Here is a 16,888-nt window from a genome sequence, read left to right as displayed (position 1 = left end):
TCGGGCTCCTCGCTTGCGCTGCGGGAAAATCACGGGTGCCACTCGGGTGGAGGTGACTGTTTGTTCCCAGTCCTTACTCCGCGGTCCTTGGAACCCTCAGAGACTCTTCTTATGCCTTGCCAACACCTGGGGAGCAGGAAGCTGGGCTGGCAGCAACTCTGGCCTCGGCCAAACCTGTTCCCGAGCGAATGGTGCTTCCTGTCCTTCCTCTTCCAATTCTCCCCCTCCCAGAACCCTCCCTGGGACCCTGCCACTTCCCCGGCTTCCTGACAACCAGCAGGACACAGCATGATAAGGTTCTCCACAGTGGGTGTGGGTGTGGGTGTATGTTGCCCTTCCAGTTCCAAATACCCTGGGGCTGTAACCTCAATACGTGCTCTCTGCCTGCTAGACTGGTTAAGAAGCAGTCACTCCCATTTTGACTAGACACTGATTTATCATAGGGAAGCCAGTGTTCTGTCATCACAGAAAAGGAAAAAGGAAAGAGTTTTTATTGACTCTATGTGATTTGAATGCGTTTCTACATATCCATATCATCAATAAAGACGACGGGGCAAGGGGTGGCGCACCTGGTTGAGCACACAGGTCACCGTGCACAGGGACCCAGGTTTGAGCCCTCTGTTCCCACCTGCAGGGGGCAAGCTTTGCCAGTGGTGAAGCAGGAATACCAGTCTCTCTCTCTCTCTCTCTCTCTCTCTCTCTCTCCCCCTCCCTGAGGACAAGGGGCTTTGAACCCAGGTCCTTGTGAATTTTAATGCATGCACTCAACCACCTGGCCCCTATTATACATATATATAAAATTTATACAAAGGAAACATTGACTAAGCCATAGGATAAGAGGGGTACAACTCCACACAGTTCCCACCACCAGAACTCCGTATCCCACCCCCTCCCCTGACAGCTTTCCCATTCTCTATCCCTCTGGGAGCATGGACCCAGGGTCACTGTGGGATGCAGAAGGTGGAAGGTCTGGCTTCTGGAATTGCTTCTCCGCTGAACATGGGTGTTGACAGGTGGATCCATCCTCCCAGCCTGTCTCTCTCTTTCCCTAGTGGGGCAGGGCTCTGGGGAAGCAGGGCTCCAGGACATATTGGTGGGGTTGTCTGTCCAGGGAAGTCTGGTCGGCATCATGCTGGCATCTGGAACCTGGTGGTTGACAAGAGACTTAACATTCAAAGCCAAACAAATTATTGACCAATCATGGACCTAAAGGCTGGAATAGTGCAGATGAAGAGTGTGTGTGTGTGTGTGGGGGGGTTCCTCCATTTTGTAGATAGCTAGTAGGCATATTTTAGTTATATTCCAAAGGGCCTGTGGATATACTAGTTTTTTGTTTGTTTTTTTCCTTTTTTATTTTTACCCCTGAGCCTGACTTCAGATATGCCAATCTAAGTTATTGTCTGGGGAGATGGTGTCATGGCTGGAAAAGGACCAGAAAGCTGGATCAGGGAAGAGAGTAGCTCCCTAATATGGGAAAGGGGTATAAATATTGTTGACTGTCAACCCCATCGATCTGATGTGATCAGGGGCCCATATTCAGCTTAGGAGCCTATGTGACCTCTGCATCCCTGTAGATCTGAGCTCACACTCTGTGGTCATGAGTAGGAACATTCCAGGTTGCACCAATATCAACCCATCTTCCTCAGGTGGACCAGAGAGCATGTTGTCCAGCCTCCCTTCAGAGGATGGAACATTCTCTACCGTTGTTGATCCAAGTTGAGGGCAAGGTCCTGTGGGGGCCCACAAAGGGGTCTGTTGTGCTGTTCCTGATAGACATGACCCGTAACAGTGGAGAGAGGGATTTATTGGAGTTCTAGGCCCATCAAGTCTGTGTGGGAATCTCAGGAGTCCCCGACTGGTCTAATGTAGCCGGATATTTGAGTAGTTGATTCATTAAGCCAGATAACTGTTCTCATTTCCAAGTGTTTCCATCTTAGGCTTTATGCTCTTGCTCCTGATCAGAACATTAACAACACTGGATTTCAAATTTTTAGTTTCAAAAATAAAGTCATGATTATGTGAGAAATAATATTCATGATCCTATCTCCTGTTTTGGAAGATTTCAAATCATTGCAATCCACTAAATAATCCCTCAATTTACAGTCTGTTTACTTTTATTTCACAAAAATTTGTCAAAATTGGGATATTTTGGGGGACTGGTATTCCTTATAAGTAGTTTTGACGTATGGGGAATTTTCTAGCATATATATTAGTACAGATATTTAAGAGTGACAAAGATAATATAACATCAAAATATAGGTTGTTCACCACCTCATATTTATACTTGGAATGTATATTTTTTTCTAAGTCTGTGACTAAGAAAATGAACTGGCCGTTTGTCCTTTGCGGCTGCAGAGGTTCTAGGAGCTGGTGTCTGGGGTCAGATCACTACCCTGACCACCACTGGTCCTATTTTCAGTTGTGTTGGCTCCAAAGTACTGGTTCTCTCTCTTTTTTAATATTTATCTATTTATTCCCTTTTGTTGGCCTTGTTTTTTTTTTTTGTTGTTGTTGTTGTTGTTGTAGTTATTGTTGTTGATGTCACTGTTTTTGGATAGGACAGAGAGAAATGGAGAGAGGAGGGGAAGACAGAGAGGGGGAGAGGAAGACAGACACCTGCAGACCTGCTTCACCGCCTGTGAAGCGACTCCCCTGCAGGTGGGGAGCCGGGGGCTTGAACCGGGGTCCTTATGCCTGTCCTTGTGCTTTGCGTCACATGCGCTTAACCAGCTGCGCCACCGCCCGACTCCAGACTCCCAGTATTTGTCCTCTCTCATACTTGGTGTGCTTATTTCTTAATTTTCAGTAGTACATGTTTAATATTTAGGATTATCAAGAAATTAAATTAAACGTATAACTCCTAACTATGCTTATCTCATAGCAGTGTTAAATGTTGAGTTTATTGCTGTTATCTTTTTTCTCATGGGGGGGGGACTGAATATTAAAGGGTTTTTTGGATTCAAATTGTTAAAACATACTGCTTTGGAATGACATCATTCTCAGATGGGTCACTTTGACAAAGAATCAATTATTTATGAAAATCAGATAGTTGTTTATATCAACAATAAGTAATTGAATCATGTAAACTTTTAGAGGTAGTTAAACGTATCTTGGTAATGTCAATTCCTACAATTTCTAAATAAAGACGGTGCTGTTGTTAGGGTCTCTTATCTTTCTAATTCCTGACATGCCCTGCATTGTTTAGCTATTTTATTTTCTAAATATTATGTAACTGAGAATCAAGTGAAAATGTAAGCATTAAATTATAAAATAGCTAGATAATTTATTATTTTAATTAGGATTTGAATTATTTTTTCTCTGTAATAAGGAAACAACACTTCAACATTAGTTGACAATAATTTAGGGTTGAGTGCATTTGTTTTTGTCCCTGGACAGCGGAGCACAGTAATGCCAGAAGGGGCTAAAACCTCATGTCAAATTAATTTAATTTAAAGGCTAAAATAAAAAGCCTAAAGCCTTCCCTTCTCCTCCATACACAGTTCCACCTCAAAAATGATCATGGGGCATTTTTCAGAAAGAGAAGTTAGCCATATATTTCTGGTTCTGCTGTCCTAGCATTCTTAAACAAGAATGCTTTCTTTCAAATAGGTGATCTATTACCTAAATACATTTCTAAAACAAAAAAGTTAGTATCTTTATTTATTTATAGGATAGAGACAACCAGAAATTGAGGGGGGGGGTGATAGAGAGGGAGAGAGACAGACACCTCCCACCTGCCTAGTCCCTCCCTACTCTGAGAAGGGGATCCAAGTGGTCCTGGTCCACACTGTCCCCTCCAACTTTCCTGGGTGACGCCTGCAGCCTGAGTCAGATGCTGCCTTGCAGACTGCTTCCCTCAGGGGGCAGGGTCACTCTTCTGTGAAAAGCAGATGCTAAAAGCCCTGAACAGCTGACAGTGCAGAATCTTAAGTAGCTTGTCTTGATGTTGAGCCTCCATTTTCCAACTCAAGGCTGCATTTGCTAGTATCTGAAAAGTTCACGGGAAAGCTTGCCACCAAGACATTTGGAATTTCTGTGACTGGTCATCATTATTAGTGCACAAGGTCTCAGACGCAGAATACCACCACTCCAGGGCTGTTTGGTTTTTTTTTCTTTAACTTAAAAAAAAAATTGCAGTACACAGAGGGAGCAACAGGACCATACAGAGAGGCAGAGAGAGGAAAGTGACCACACCAGTGCTCTGCTGCCGCGAGTCCTGCCGAGGCCCCACTGTGCTGGCTCTGTGCGTGCTAAGGCCTGTGTCTGACCCCTGTTCAGAATTATTTAAATAAGTTAATAGAAATCTCAAATTTGCATGAAATCATATGCATATCTAATAAATCTATTAAAAATAAAGACAACCATGTCAACAATAGGCATTTATTGCATTTAATAGTGATCTGAGTGAGGTCCCTGCCACTTATTGCCAGGGAGCCAAAGGTCACGAGAACGACTACAGTTCCAGCAGGAATTATTTCCTTGTGATTTGATGTGTTTGGAAGACGGCTTGCCGACTGATACTAACCTTGAAAAATTTTCTTTTTCCCATTTCAAGTTCCACCCAATCTGACTGTTCCGCAGGAAAAATCCCCTCTGGTCACCAGAGAAGGAGACACAGCAGAGCTGCAGTGCCAGGTCACAGGGAAGCCCAAGCCCATCATCCTCTGGTCCAGAGCTGACAAAGACGTAGCCATGCCTGATGGGTCCATGCAGACGGAGAGCTATGACGGAACGCTGAGGATTGTCAACGTGTCCAGGGAGATGTCCGGGACCTACAGATGTCAGACCAGCCAGTACAATGGCTTCAACGTGAGGTCCAGGGAGGCGCTGGTGCAGCTCATTGTGCAATGTAAGTAATTTGATGAGTCTGCTGTGCTTCCGTCGGTAACAGGGAAACAAATACCAGACCATGTTTTGGTTAAAACAAAAATGTAGTGCTTTTTAATGAATTGATTTACTTTTATTGACTTATTATTGGATAGAGACAGAGAGAAATGGTGAGGGGAGGGGGAGAATTCTAACTATACATCAATTATAGCTTAAGCCAAAAAATACAGAAATCACAGCATGTGGTAGTGTGTTTTCAAGAGTCACCATTGTAATTCAGTATGAGAAAATGAATATTAATATTTCAGCAGCTTCTGTTCTGTTTGTATTAATCGTTTTGTAATTTTGTATGGGTCTCTCTTTTTTAAATATTTTGATTTATTTATTATGGGATAAAGATAGAAATTGAGAGGGAAAGGAGAGAGAGAGAGAGAGAGAGGGAGAGAGACAGAGAGATACCTGCAGCCCTGTTTCACCACTCGTGAAGCTTCCCCCCTGCAGGTGGGGACCAGGGACTTGAACCCGGGTCCTTGCACACTGTAACATATGCACTTAGCTAGGTGGGCCACCACCTGACTCTGATATGCTGTTTTTAAAACTTAGATGTGGATAAATTATTTCTGCAGTGTTGCAAACCAAGTCAAAATATTCTATTTCCTATTCCTATTCTTCCTACTCACTTGAGCTGGTGCACATTTCTAGATGTGTGTGTGTGTGTGTGTGTGTGTGTAATTTGGATGGTGTTATTTTGTTAGTTTATGCCAAGGAATCACCTTCTGGGCTACCATGGGGGTGCCTCTTCCCAGGTCCGTGCTCTCTGGGTTGGGGAGAACTCAACCAGAGCAGCCTGGGATGCTACTCACACGGCTACTCACTCAGTGATGCGAGGCAGATGACTCAGGAACCAAACACGTGGCGTGAGGCAATGCAATATCTTTATTGATCAGAGAACCAAGGCTTTTAAAGGGCAGAGCCGGAAGTGGCAAATCGGAAACGGAAATGGCTAGGAAAGGGGTGGAGAAAAGCAAAAGGGGGCTGGGAAGGTAGAAACTTCCTTAGCAACTGTTGCGAGGGTTTTAACTGGTGGGATTAATGATACTCTGGAGGCAGGGAGGGTCTTGAGGGGAGAAAGAAGATAGGTACAGGGAATGGAATGGGCGGGGATCGGTCAGGCAAAACAATGATCATGTAGATAGGCCATCGTATCAGGAATGCAGGGTGCTTTGTGAGCCCTGCCAAGCTCAACCACATCTGCACAATTTCCTGACAATCAGCAGTGGAAATGAAGCAATGAAGCACCCGGGGAAACAGCTAGTAGTTGCTACTTCTGATTTTCAAACTCTTGTCCTCACAGATCATATTGTAATTCAGGCAACGATGTGCCCTTTGCCCAGAATCACCCACTCATTTCAAGGTATACCTTTGCATTAACTGTGGAGATGCAATGCAATCACTGAAATGCTGTGTTTGCATATCTGCAGTTAGAAGTAGATTTTGCAATTACCCACTAATATAGAGATAATTCAAGCAGATATCAGATGCTGAATTTTTGGTTGACTTTCTTCTGCTAATTGTTTGACTGTGAAAGTTGAATATGATGAATGCTTATTTTTAATTAAAATCTTGTTGCCATTCTAACGCAAAGACCATAAGAATCATGCATCTTTTATTTGCTTTTCTAATTGGAGGTACTTAGATCCATAAATTGCAGAAGTCTCGCCATGTGCGTGCTACTAGACTATTAGAATTTACTCAGATACCACGCTGCCAGGTGGGGGCAGACTCTGCTGGAAGGAAAGAAACTAGATGCCCTTGGTTCAGTTTTCAGGCGTCTGCTGTGATGTTGTTGTTGCTGCTGTTCTTTGGAGTGTATGTTAGCAACATTCCAGCCACCAAAAGTCTGGGTCCCTACCCCACTCCCTACTAGTGAAGCTGAAATTCTCCCCTCCCCACCGCCACCACCGGCATTGTTCACTTTGGTGCCATACTCCACAGACTCAGTCCTGCCTCCTCTGCATTTCCCTGTCCCTTTATTTGATGCACTGTTTGTTAAGTGCACAGTGGTAAAAGTCTTAAAAAAAAAATAAAATAAACTGAGAAGTTCAGTAAATGACTTTTTCTGTTGTAAACAACATTGCAGTATGTCCACTAAATAGTGCCATTCTTTTGTAACTTAGCAAATGGATAGCAGAATCGAGTGTGAAATGTGTACTTTGATGCAGTATGTAAAGACGCTGAGGTTGAATTAGTGGGGGAAATTGGAAAGAATGAGTGAATATGAAATGATGGCATCTGGAAGTGACAGGTATTTTTTGGAGATGTCTGGATGCAGGTGAGCAGAGGTGCTCCTGCATCATTCTCTGTCCCTGTGCAAACCCAGCCTCCAGAATGCTGCACGTACTAGAAAACAGCAGACCCATATTTGAAAGCAATATCAAATATCTAGGCTAACTTTCATATTTTCTTTCTGAATAATCCAGCACACTTAGGTAAGTTTCAGTGGGTTCTTCAGCCTCGTTTTTTAAATAATGATGGTAAAATTAAGTCTTATTTTTCTTGGTTCTTAATTGAGTAGATAATTACAGGCTGAAAGAGGAAGTAGCAGTGTACTCGGTGTTTATAACACATAAGTGAATCACAGCATTGTTTAAGAGGGAAACCGGAGAAACGCGGCTTCTCTATTAAGACGCCTGCACTGGGGACCAGGCAGAGTCGCGCCTGGATGAGCACACACTTGCATGGGCAAGGGGCCTGAGTTCAAGCCCTGCTTCTGAGCCTTGGGGCAAGGCTGCTGCTGTCTGTCTCCCTCTCTCTCCCTTTTCTCTCAATTTCTGCCTGTCTTATCAAAAATAATGAAATGAAAGGGAGAAAAGGTCACTGGGAGTGGTATAGACGCTCTCTGTATAAGCACTGAGCCCCAGTGAAAACCCTGGAACTGCCAAAAACAATTAAAAGGAAAAGAAAAGATATATGCATTATTAAGCTGGAGAGCTAGCCGATTGGTCATGCAAAAAGCATTTCATGCCTGAGGCTCCACAGGTCCCAGGTCAAATCTGTGCATTGCATAAGCCAGAGTTAGTAGTGCTCATAAAAAACAAACTCATTAATTAATGAAGGAATAAGAGCCTTCACTACCATCGTATTATTTCTCATTGACCTTTCGTGCCAATGACAATAATCCCATGGGAAATAAAATTCAGAAAGGAAGATACTAATAATGAAAAGAGGCCTACAATTCTCCAAACATCAGAGACATTCATGCGTCACTAGGAGGAAGCGGAGAGCATTTGGAACACTTCATTCTCTCTTGGGATCGGGCTTCTCCACACAGTTTCCGCCCGGTGGGGGCTGTCAGGTTTTGTCATTTTGCTCAGACACTCTGGGTGTCGCTCTAATGAGCGCTCTGGTTCCCAGCGGCTCTGGAGCCTTGTGAAGTCAAGCTTCAGGATCTAGCCTCTCCAGTCTCCACAGATACCCCATCTTCAGAACTGTCCTTGAGCCCTAGGGTCCCTTCCCTTTTTCTCCTTAGTGATCACCACAGGAAACTGTGTGCTCCTTACAAAATAGTTCAGCTGGATTCTTGAGCGGTGGGTGCAGATTTATCTTGGGTAATATTAGTAGAAGAAGTATTCATATAAAATACTAAGGTATGGGCGCTAGGCACTCTGCCCTTTGTCAAGCACACTTAGTACTAAGCGCAAGGACCAGGGTTCGAGCCCCTGATCCCTTCCTGCAGGTGGGAAGCTTCACAAGCAGTGAAGCAGGTCTGCAGGTGTCTTTTCTTTCTCTCTATCTGCCTAGTCCCCTGTCAACTCATCTCTGTTCTGTCAAATAAAATAAAGAAAAATAAACAAAGGAAAAAGTTGCCGTCAGGAGCACTGGTTTCGTAGGGAGACACCAAGCCCCAGCAGTTAATTTTGGAGGCAAAAAAGTAAATAAATAAAAACAAACAGTACTAAGCCATCCCATATAGGTACATACACACGTGTTTCTGTCTTTTTGGACAATTGGTGACATTGTTGCAGTGAACAGGCAAGCTCCCTGGTTGGTTTTTGTATTCCCAGCACAGTGTGTTTGCATGGAAAGGCTTCATGTGAGTTTTGAGTGAGTTATGACGAGGAATGGAGTGAGAGCATGCATAGTGATCAGGTTCATGCAGGACTGGTTTTTATTACGTCGGTGTCAAGAGTATCTGAGAACTGGTGTGCGGTTTCAAAGGCAAAAACTGTCTGGAGGGAACCAGTGTCACCTCAGTCTGACTTTCACACTCTCTATTTTATGAGCCAGGGCTCAGGAGACAGTGTCTCCCAGTAGAGCACAGGCTTCCCTCGGATTGAAGGGCCTGGGTCTGAGCGGCCCCGGCAGATGGAAACTCATGCTTAGTGCAGGGCGGCTTGGTGAGATCTTGGAGGACACTGCTGTCTCTCCTCGCTCATCCTCTCTGTCTCAGTCTTGGCCTAGAGTGAAGAGAAGGAAGATGAGGGGAGAGAGAGAAGGAGAGGGAGAGGTAGAAGGAGAGAGACCATGAAAGAGAGAGGGGGAGAGAGGGAGAGGGAGAGGGAGGGAGAGAGAGGGACAGAGGGAAAGAGAGGGAGTGAGGGAGGGAGAGCCTGTCTATTAGGAGAAATAGAATCCTGCAGATGTAAAACCACACTGAACCCCTGGTGGCAAAAATGAAGAGAAGCATATGTATCAGGCCAGCAGATTCTGGGACAGTAGACTTTGCACACAGCACAGGAGACTGTGTGACCTCTGCAGCCCTGCGGGTCTGAGCTCGCATTCAGTGGTCACGGCCAGGAACGTTCCAGGCTGCACGAATTTCAGGACCCATCATCCTCCAGTGGTAGGCAGAGTATGTTGTCCAACCTCCCTTCGGAGGATGGAACATTCCCTACCTTGTTGATCCACATTGAGGGAAGGGCCTATAGGGGCCCACCGAGGGGTCCATTATGTTGTTCTTGACGGAGATGACCAGTGACAGTGGAGAGAGGGATCTGTTAGAGGTCTAGGCCCATCATGTCTGTGTGGGAATCCCAGGACTCCCTGACTAGGCCCCAGCCTGCTAGTGACTAAAGACTCATCATTAAAGTCTGCCCGTCTCTTGTCCCTATTCAGCTTTTGTGGTCCTTACTTTGTCTGACAAGGTGAGCTTTGGAGTGATTGAGGGATGTGTAAAATAGAAGGTTGAGGAGGAGGGTGTCTAGGTCTAATGAAAAACTCTTTCATTCGATACTTTATGGCGTCTTTTTAGGTCTTTCTACTTGCTTGCTTCATTTATGGACTCACAGCAAACTATTGTGCACATTTGCTTTAAGGTATATGTTTTCCCCTTATTAAAACCTTTTAAATCTCTAGTTAATTTACCTCTCCCTAAAGCATTCGGATGCTGCCTTAGCAAGCGGCAGAGCCCAGAGATGCTTGCTGCCATTGTGTGCCGTGTGCAGATGGTGTGCAGCGCTGTAAGGAATCGCCGGGTCCTTGGCTCTGTGCACACTGCCCATCCCTGTGGAACAGCAGACTCATTCTGCGGTATTTCTAGTTTCCATGCCTGCCAAGTACCACATATAATAGGAACTAAAAGAGGAAGGTGCAAATATAATTACACAGTTTTGAAAAATAGCCCCCTAACATTAATTAATTTTTAATTGCTAGATAGCACACTGCTGAGTTGTAATATAATACTTCCAAATTCTCAGCCATTACTTAATTTCATTCACATGTGCCTGGAAGTATAAAAAATACTCGATTAACTTGATGGAGCTTTTTAATATTTTTAAAGTTGAGTTGTCATCTATATATGATAGACACAATGGTTTAACAAAATTATTTTATTAGTGATTTCATAATGATCATCAAGACTATGGGATATTAGGGGTAAAATTCCATATAATCCCATCACCAGAATTCTGTATCCTGTCCATTCCACTGGAAGCTTCCCTATTCTTTATCCCCCTGGGAGTATGGACCAAAATTCTTCATGGGGTGCAGAACCTCCCTGGGCAGACAATCTCACCCATGTGTCCTGGAGCCCCCCCCTCCCCAGAGCCCTGCCCCACTAGGGACAGACAGACACAGGCTGGGGGTGTGGATCCACCTGCCAACACCCATGTCCAGCGGAGAAGCAGTTACAGAAGCCAGGACTCCCACCATTGAAAAGTATACATCAATACAATGTTTACTATATTTATTATGATTAACCACCATCACTGTCTAATTCTAGAATATAAAAAGTTTTATTTTTAATCAATTCTAATGTTTCTGACCTTGTGCCTTTTTCCCCTCTTTTTTATTTTTACTTTCTGACACACCATGTCCACCACCAAATTCACAGTATCTCCCCACCAATGACTGATTCGCTTTTATTTATGTTGCTGTGTTGCACTGGGCTAGAGCCATCGACCCTGAGAGTTGTGTTAACTGATTCATGTAGCTAAAACCATAACCTGCACAGACAACTTTGAATTACCCCTAAGAGCCGGGCCTGCAGGACAGTTCCCTCGGCCAGCGGGCTTGCTTTCTGACCTGGCACTTCTCAGACGTGAGCCTGGAGAGAGTTCCAGTGCTGTGTCTCTCTCTGTCTCTCTGTTTTCGACAAAAAAGGAAAGAAGGGAGGGCGGGAGGACGATTTCAGTCTTGTCACCTTGAGCTGTTTATAGGCTTAGAGTGGCTGTGTTTGGGCAGGTTTCAAGCGACGTGATAGAACTCCTAGAGTTTGCCTGTCTGCTGATTAACGTAACCTTGCACACAGGCTACATGGGAACTATTTTCTTTTCATTCCTTGTTTTCTGGGGGCTGGGGGGGACTTGTTCACTCTGCCAGCTTGATTTTCTCAGCTAGAAAGACAGAGAAAAGATAAGAGAGACAGAGAGAAAAACACCAGGGCTCTGCTTCTCCCATCAGAGCCGCTGGGCTCAGGTGTGAACCTAGCTCAGGACGCCCACGAGAGAACAAGCAGAGGAATCAATCAGGGGAGCCGTCCCGGTACAGAAGCATCTCAGTTTCTCCTGGTTTTCACAAGTGTTTCCGACGCTTTTCTTAAAATAATTAAAATAATTTTGCAATGATTCAACATCACTCCCCAGTAAGGAAGGAAGAAATTTCTCCTAGTCTTTTGAGTTCTTCTCAACTTAGGCAGGTGATCAAATTAACACCAGAAAGACTCATAGTAAGAAGCTCAGTTTCAATCCTCTGCACAGGAGGGAAGATCCCCACATGGCAGGAGCAAGGTGGACACTCTCTGCATTCAGGAGTGTCAGGGCCAAGGGCTTCAAGGTCACTCAGAGGACACTGAGCTGACAGTGACCCAGGAAGGGCCATGTGCTCTGCAGTGAGTTATTTCCCCTCCAAAGAAGACAGTTTTCTCTAAAAGAAAGATGATTTGGGGGCGGGGTTGTAGGCAGCTCCCAGTTTTTTATTATTCTAGATCATTAGGAGAGTGGTCTTGACAGAGCTCAACTAGAAATAGCCCACATGCTTCCAGGGCCTGTCTGAACCACTTTGGGGATTTACCCTTGAGAACACTGGTCAGAAAAGAACCTGCTGCAGTCGTCATTTTCACGCACACGTGTTGGGTTCTGTAAATGTGAAGAAACCATTTTCCGTATTCACTGGACTTCATGCAGAAGAGAAGCAGCAGAGCTCCACTCAGCCCTGGCCAAGAAGTGCCAGAGATTGATTCCAGGTCTCGGGCATTCAAACACCCAGTGATCTCTGCAGCCCTCGAGTCTGCTTTCCTCCTTACCTCTGAATCATTCCCTTGACAGTTGATTTTTACTGCCCTTACCCTAGGTTTGTTGATCCATTTCTACTATAATTTAAGTGTCCTGTTGGTCAATACAGTTCCCATTTCTAGGACCAAAAACACTTGTCAAATTGACAGATTCTTGATTAATTGGTATGTTTCCAGGGTTTCCATTCAGGAGGAAAGTCTAAAGCTAAAACTATACATGGTTAGAAAAATTTTACCATATCTCCTCTCTGGAAAGAAGTGTTATATACACAAGTAAAATAGAGGTTGAGGGAAGCTGTTATATCGCCAAGAAAATCATCTTTATGGATCGAGTTCCCATATTTTAACCTTAATGATTATTGAAGGGAACTCAACATTTGTTACAGTGTGCTTTGGCTTTAACTAGGTGGCTAGCTGCAATAATTCTATGGCTGTTTACAGGGATTATTAGAAATACCAAACAATTGATCCGTGGGGTAACGTTAATATGTATACTCTTTTCTCCCACTCCACCTCTCCCCTACCCAGGTGGTTAGAAAGATGCAGGCAACACTTTTATGGTCTATAATTCGGTTTACAAGTCAACTGAAAGTGGATAAAATAAACTGCAGGGTTTTATTTCAAATCAATATGTCATATAAATATACCTCACCTCATTTCCCACTAGAAAACCCCATGGAATGGTAATGGAGCCGCCTTGAAAACAGATTTGTTTATAAACATTGTCTTTTTATATTACTTCTGAACCCTTGAAAAGTGAACTTCCCAAGTGTACACGCTCTTTCCCTGAGAGTGCACTCGACGAATTCACTGTATCAGAACTGCTTCTGCTTTGCCAGCAATTGCCTGATGCCCAGTGTACTTACTCTCCCAGAAAGCTTCTAAACAGCTGGAGAATGTCACACATCAGAAAAGGTAACAGCAGCAAATGCTGGAGAGGCTGTGGGGTCAAAAGACCCTCCTGTACTGCTGGTGAGAATGTAAATTGGTCCAACCTCTGTGGAGAGCAGTCTGGAGAACTCTCAGAAGGCTAGAAGTGGACCTGCCCTGTGATCCTGCAATTCCTCTGCTGGGGATAGATCCTAAGGAACCCAACACACCCATCCAAAAAGATCTGTGTACACCTGTGTTCATAGCAGCACAATCTGTAATAGCCAAAACCTGGAAGCAACCCAGGTGTCCAACAACAGATGAGTGGCTGAGCAAGTTGTGGTCTATACACACAATGGAATACTACTCAGCTATTAAAAATGGTCACTTCACCATTTTCAGCCGATCTTGGATGGACCTTGAAGAAATCATGTCAAGTGAAATAAGTCAGAAGCAGAAGGATGAATATGGGACGATCTCACTCATAGACAGAAGTTGAAAAACAAGATCAACAGGGAAAACACACAGCAGAACCTGGACTGGAGTGGGTGTCCTGCACCAAAGTAACAGACTCTGGGGTGGGGGGAGGGTTCAGGTCCTGGAACAGGATGGCAGAGGAGGACCTAGTGGGGGGTGTATTGTTATGTGGAAAACTGAGAAACGATATGCATGTACAGACTATTGTGTTTTGCTGTCAACTATAAACAACTATTAATCCCCCAATAAAGAAATTTTCAAAAATTGAATTAAATTTACAAAAAAAATTGATCTCAGTGCAAGTGACAGAAAATTTATATGTGTTAATTTCCCAGCCAAGCACTAAGCACGCCGGACCCTGCTGAGCTTCTGAGATCAGACACGACTGGGTGTGTTCAGGGTGGTGTGGCCTTAGACTCTATTCTACCAAAACACACCCATCCAGAAAGATCTGTGTGCACTGGTGTTCATAGCAACACAATGTGTAACAGCCCAAACCTGGAAGCAACCCAGGTGTCCAGCAACAAAGGAGTGGCTGAGCAAGTTGTGGTCTGGACACACAGTGGAATACTACTCAGCTGTTAACAACCAGTCTATTCTCTGTCTACAACCAGCCTGTACCGAGTTCCAGGAGTTTAAACTTTGCCCATTTCTTGACATTAGCTTGTTTATTTGTCTTTTAGATGGAAAGGATAAGAAAAGGATAGGGGAGAGAGAGGGAGAGGGAGAGGGAGAGGGAGAATGCTAGTCTGTCTTGTGGAGGCTTTTATGAACCTGCATTGCACACGCAGAGCAGCACAATATTCAGTTGACCTCTTTTTTAAACATTTATTTATTTATTTGCTTTTGTTTCCCGTGTTGTTTTATTGCTGTAGTTGTTATTGATGTCCTTGTTGTTTGATAGGACAGAGAGAAATGGAGAGAGGAGGGGAAGACAAAGAAGGGGAGAGAAAGACAGACACCTGCAGACCTGCTTCACCGCCTGGGAAGCGACTCCCCTGCAGGTGGGGAGCCGGGGGCTCAAACCGGGATCCTTACGCTGGTCCTTGTGCTTCCTACCACCTGCTCTCAACCCGCTGCGCTACCGCCCGACCCCCTCAGTTGACCTCTTCCCCAGCCCCACGCAATCCCAGCTTTACACTCCTAAGTCATATGTGTGCTGTTAGATACACATGTAAGTTCTTTCATGAGGTCTCTGGAAGCTTCCAAATGCTTACATCAGTCAGTGTATGTGTTAATGAGTTATTGGATTTTGCTCCTTTACAATATGTATTTTTTATTAGTGAAGATATAACACAACTTTTACTATAGCTGTGAATGTGTTTATTCTCTAAAAGAGGGAAGAAATAAAAATACTATAAATTATAGACTAGATTTCAAATCTGGAATCTGAATTTCAGTTCTTGCCATGTGATTTTAATTGTGTGATCTGTCTCTGGATTTCTCAGCAGTTGCTTGATGCAAATAAAGAACTCAGCAGGAGACGAGTTTAAAATTGATAGCAACAAAAATGTCTGATTTCTATTTAATGCATGCATTACAGAAAACATACCCCAGCTATCATATCAAGAATCTCCTGGAAACTTCATACTTGAACTAGAAAAAAATGCATAAATGACATTTGATTGCAACAAGCTCCTGGTATAAAAAGCAAATCAGATGTCTGGTAGAAGTGAAAGACTAAAACTAAAAAAAAAAAAAAAAAAACTTGAACATTAGAAGCACATATAATTACATTTATTTTATGTTTCACCCCCACAGCACCTCAAAAATAGGGTTTATTTGAAGTCTTATTGAAAAAAGTATTTATATTTATTTTTATTACTGGAGAGAGAAATTGAGAGGAGAGGGAGAGAGACCAAGAGAGACCTGCAGCCCTGCTTCACCACTCCTGAAGCTTTCTCCTGAAGATAAAGACAGGACCGGGGGGACTCAAACCCAGGTCCTTGTGCATTGTGATGTGTATGCTTAACCAGGTGCGCCACAGTCTGGTCCCTTGAAAGATACCTTGATGTGGATGATGACAAGATTTCAGTGTCTGATAAAACAGAAATTACAGTGTGTTAAATGTGTTGTTTCATGAATTTGTGTCTGACTCTTTCCCTTTCTTTGATGTATGTCCATTATGTGTATATAGCAATGACCACTAGTGTGTTACTATCTGTGCTAATCCACACAGAATGCATACAGATGTGTTATTTTGTGATTTCTTATTTTTCAAATACTGTGAGACTGATATCTTTTATTATCTTCATTTATTTATTGGATTGAGACAGCCAGAAATCAAGAGGGAAGGGGGATATGGGAGAGAGGGAGAGAGACACCCGCAGCCCTGCTTCACCAGTGGCAAAGCTTTCCCCCTGCAGGTGGGGACTGGGGCTTGAACTTGGGTCCTTGTGCACTGTAACATGTGTGCTCAACCTGGTGAGCTTCTATCCGAAGCCCTAGTCTCATACCTCTTTTGGTGTGCTACTTTCCAGCCCTTTATTGAAAATGTGCAACACCAGAATACTTAGTTAATTAAAACATTCTATTTTGTCTTTGTCTGTTTCTATGTAGATGTCGTTTACAGCTTATATATAAAGAAGATAAATTTTACAAAGAGATGGATAGATATGGTAGCTTAGAAATTAGTATTTGTCTCTTAAAAGTAATTTTCAAATACCTAATTTAAGAATTAGATTGTTCAGTTGAGGAAATATTTTCTAATTTTTCCTTCAGTGGAATGTGGTAGAAAAGAATTTCATTCCCAGAGCTTTAAATATATGCGTTCACTTGGGTAAGGAAAAATTACATTCCATCTTCACATTGGCATCTGTATAGAACGGAAAAATATTTAAATTAGGATTATGCTTGTTGGGAGTCGGGCGGTAGCCTAGTGGGTTAAGCGCACATGGAGCGAAGCATAAGGACTGGGTCAGGCGGTGAAGCAGGTCTGCAGGTGTCTGTCTTTCTCTCCCCCTCTCTGTCTTCCCCTCCTCTCTC

At 43.7% G+C, this 16,888-nt stretch overlaps 1 protein-coding gene across 1 annotated transcript in view; it reads left to right on the top strand.

The window, feature by feature from the left end:
- MDGA2 (MAM domain containing glycosylphosphatidylinositol anchor 2) overlaps window positions 1-16,888 on the top strand; it is a 343,591-nt gene that overhangs the window by 184,893 nt on the left and 141,810 nt on the right. The window contains exon 8 of the mRNA XM_060175592.1: window positions 4,556-4,849. Coding sequence (XP_060031575.1) covers window positions 4,556-4,849 — 294 coding nt within the window. The remainder of the gene's footprint in view (window positions 1-4,555; window positions 4,850-16,888) is intronic.

This window comes from Erinaceus europaeus, chromosome 16 (assembly GCF_950295315.1).
Source record: "Erinaceus europaeus chromosome 16, mEriEur2.1, whole genome shotgun sequence".
In the NCBI taxonomy this organism is placed as follows: domain Eukaryota; kingdom Metazoa; phylum Chordata; class Mammalia; order Eulipotyphla; family Erinaceidae; genus Erinaceus; species Erinaceus europaeus.
The sequence above is the reverse complement of the archived record's forward strand: the minus strand, read 5'-3'. Positions and strand labels throughout refer to the sequence as shown.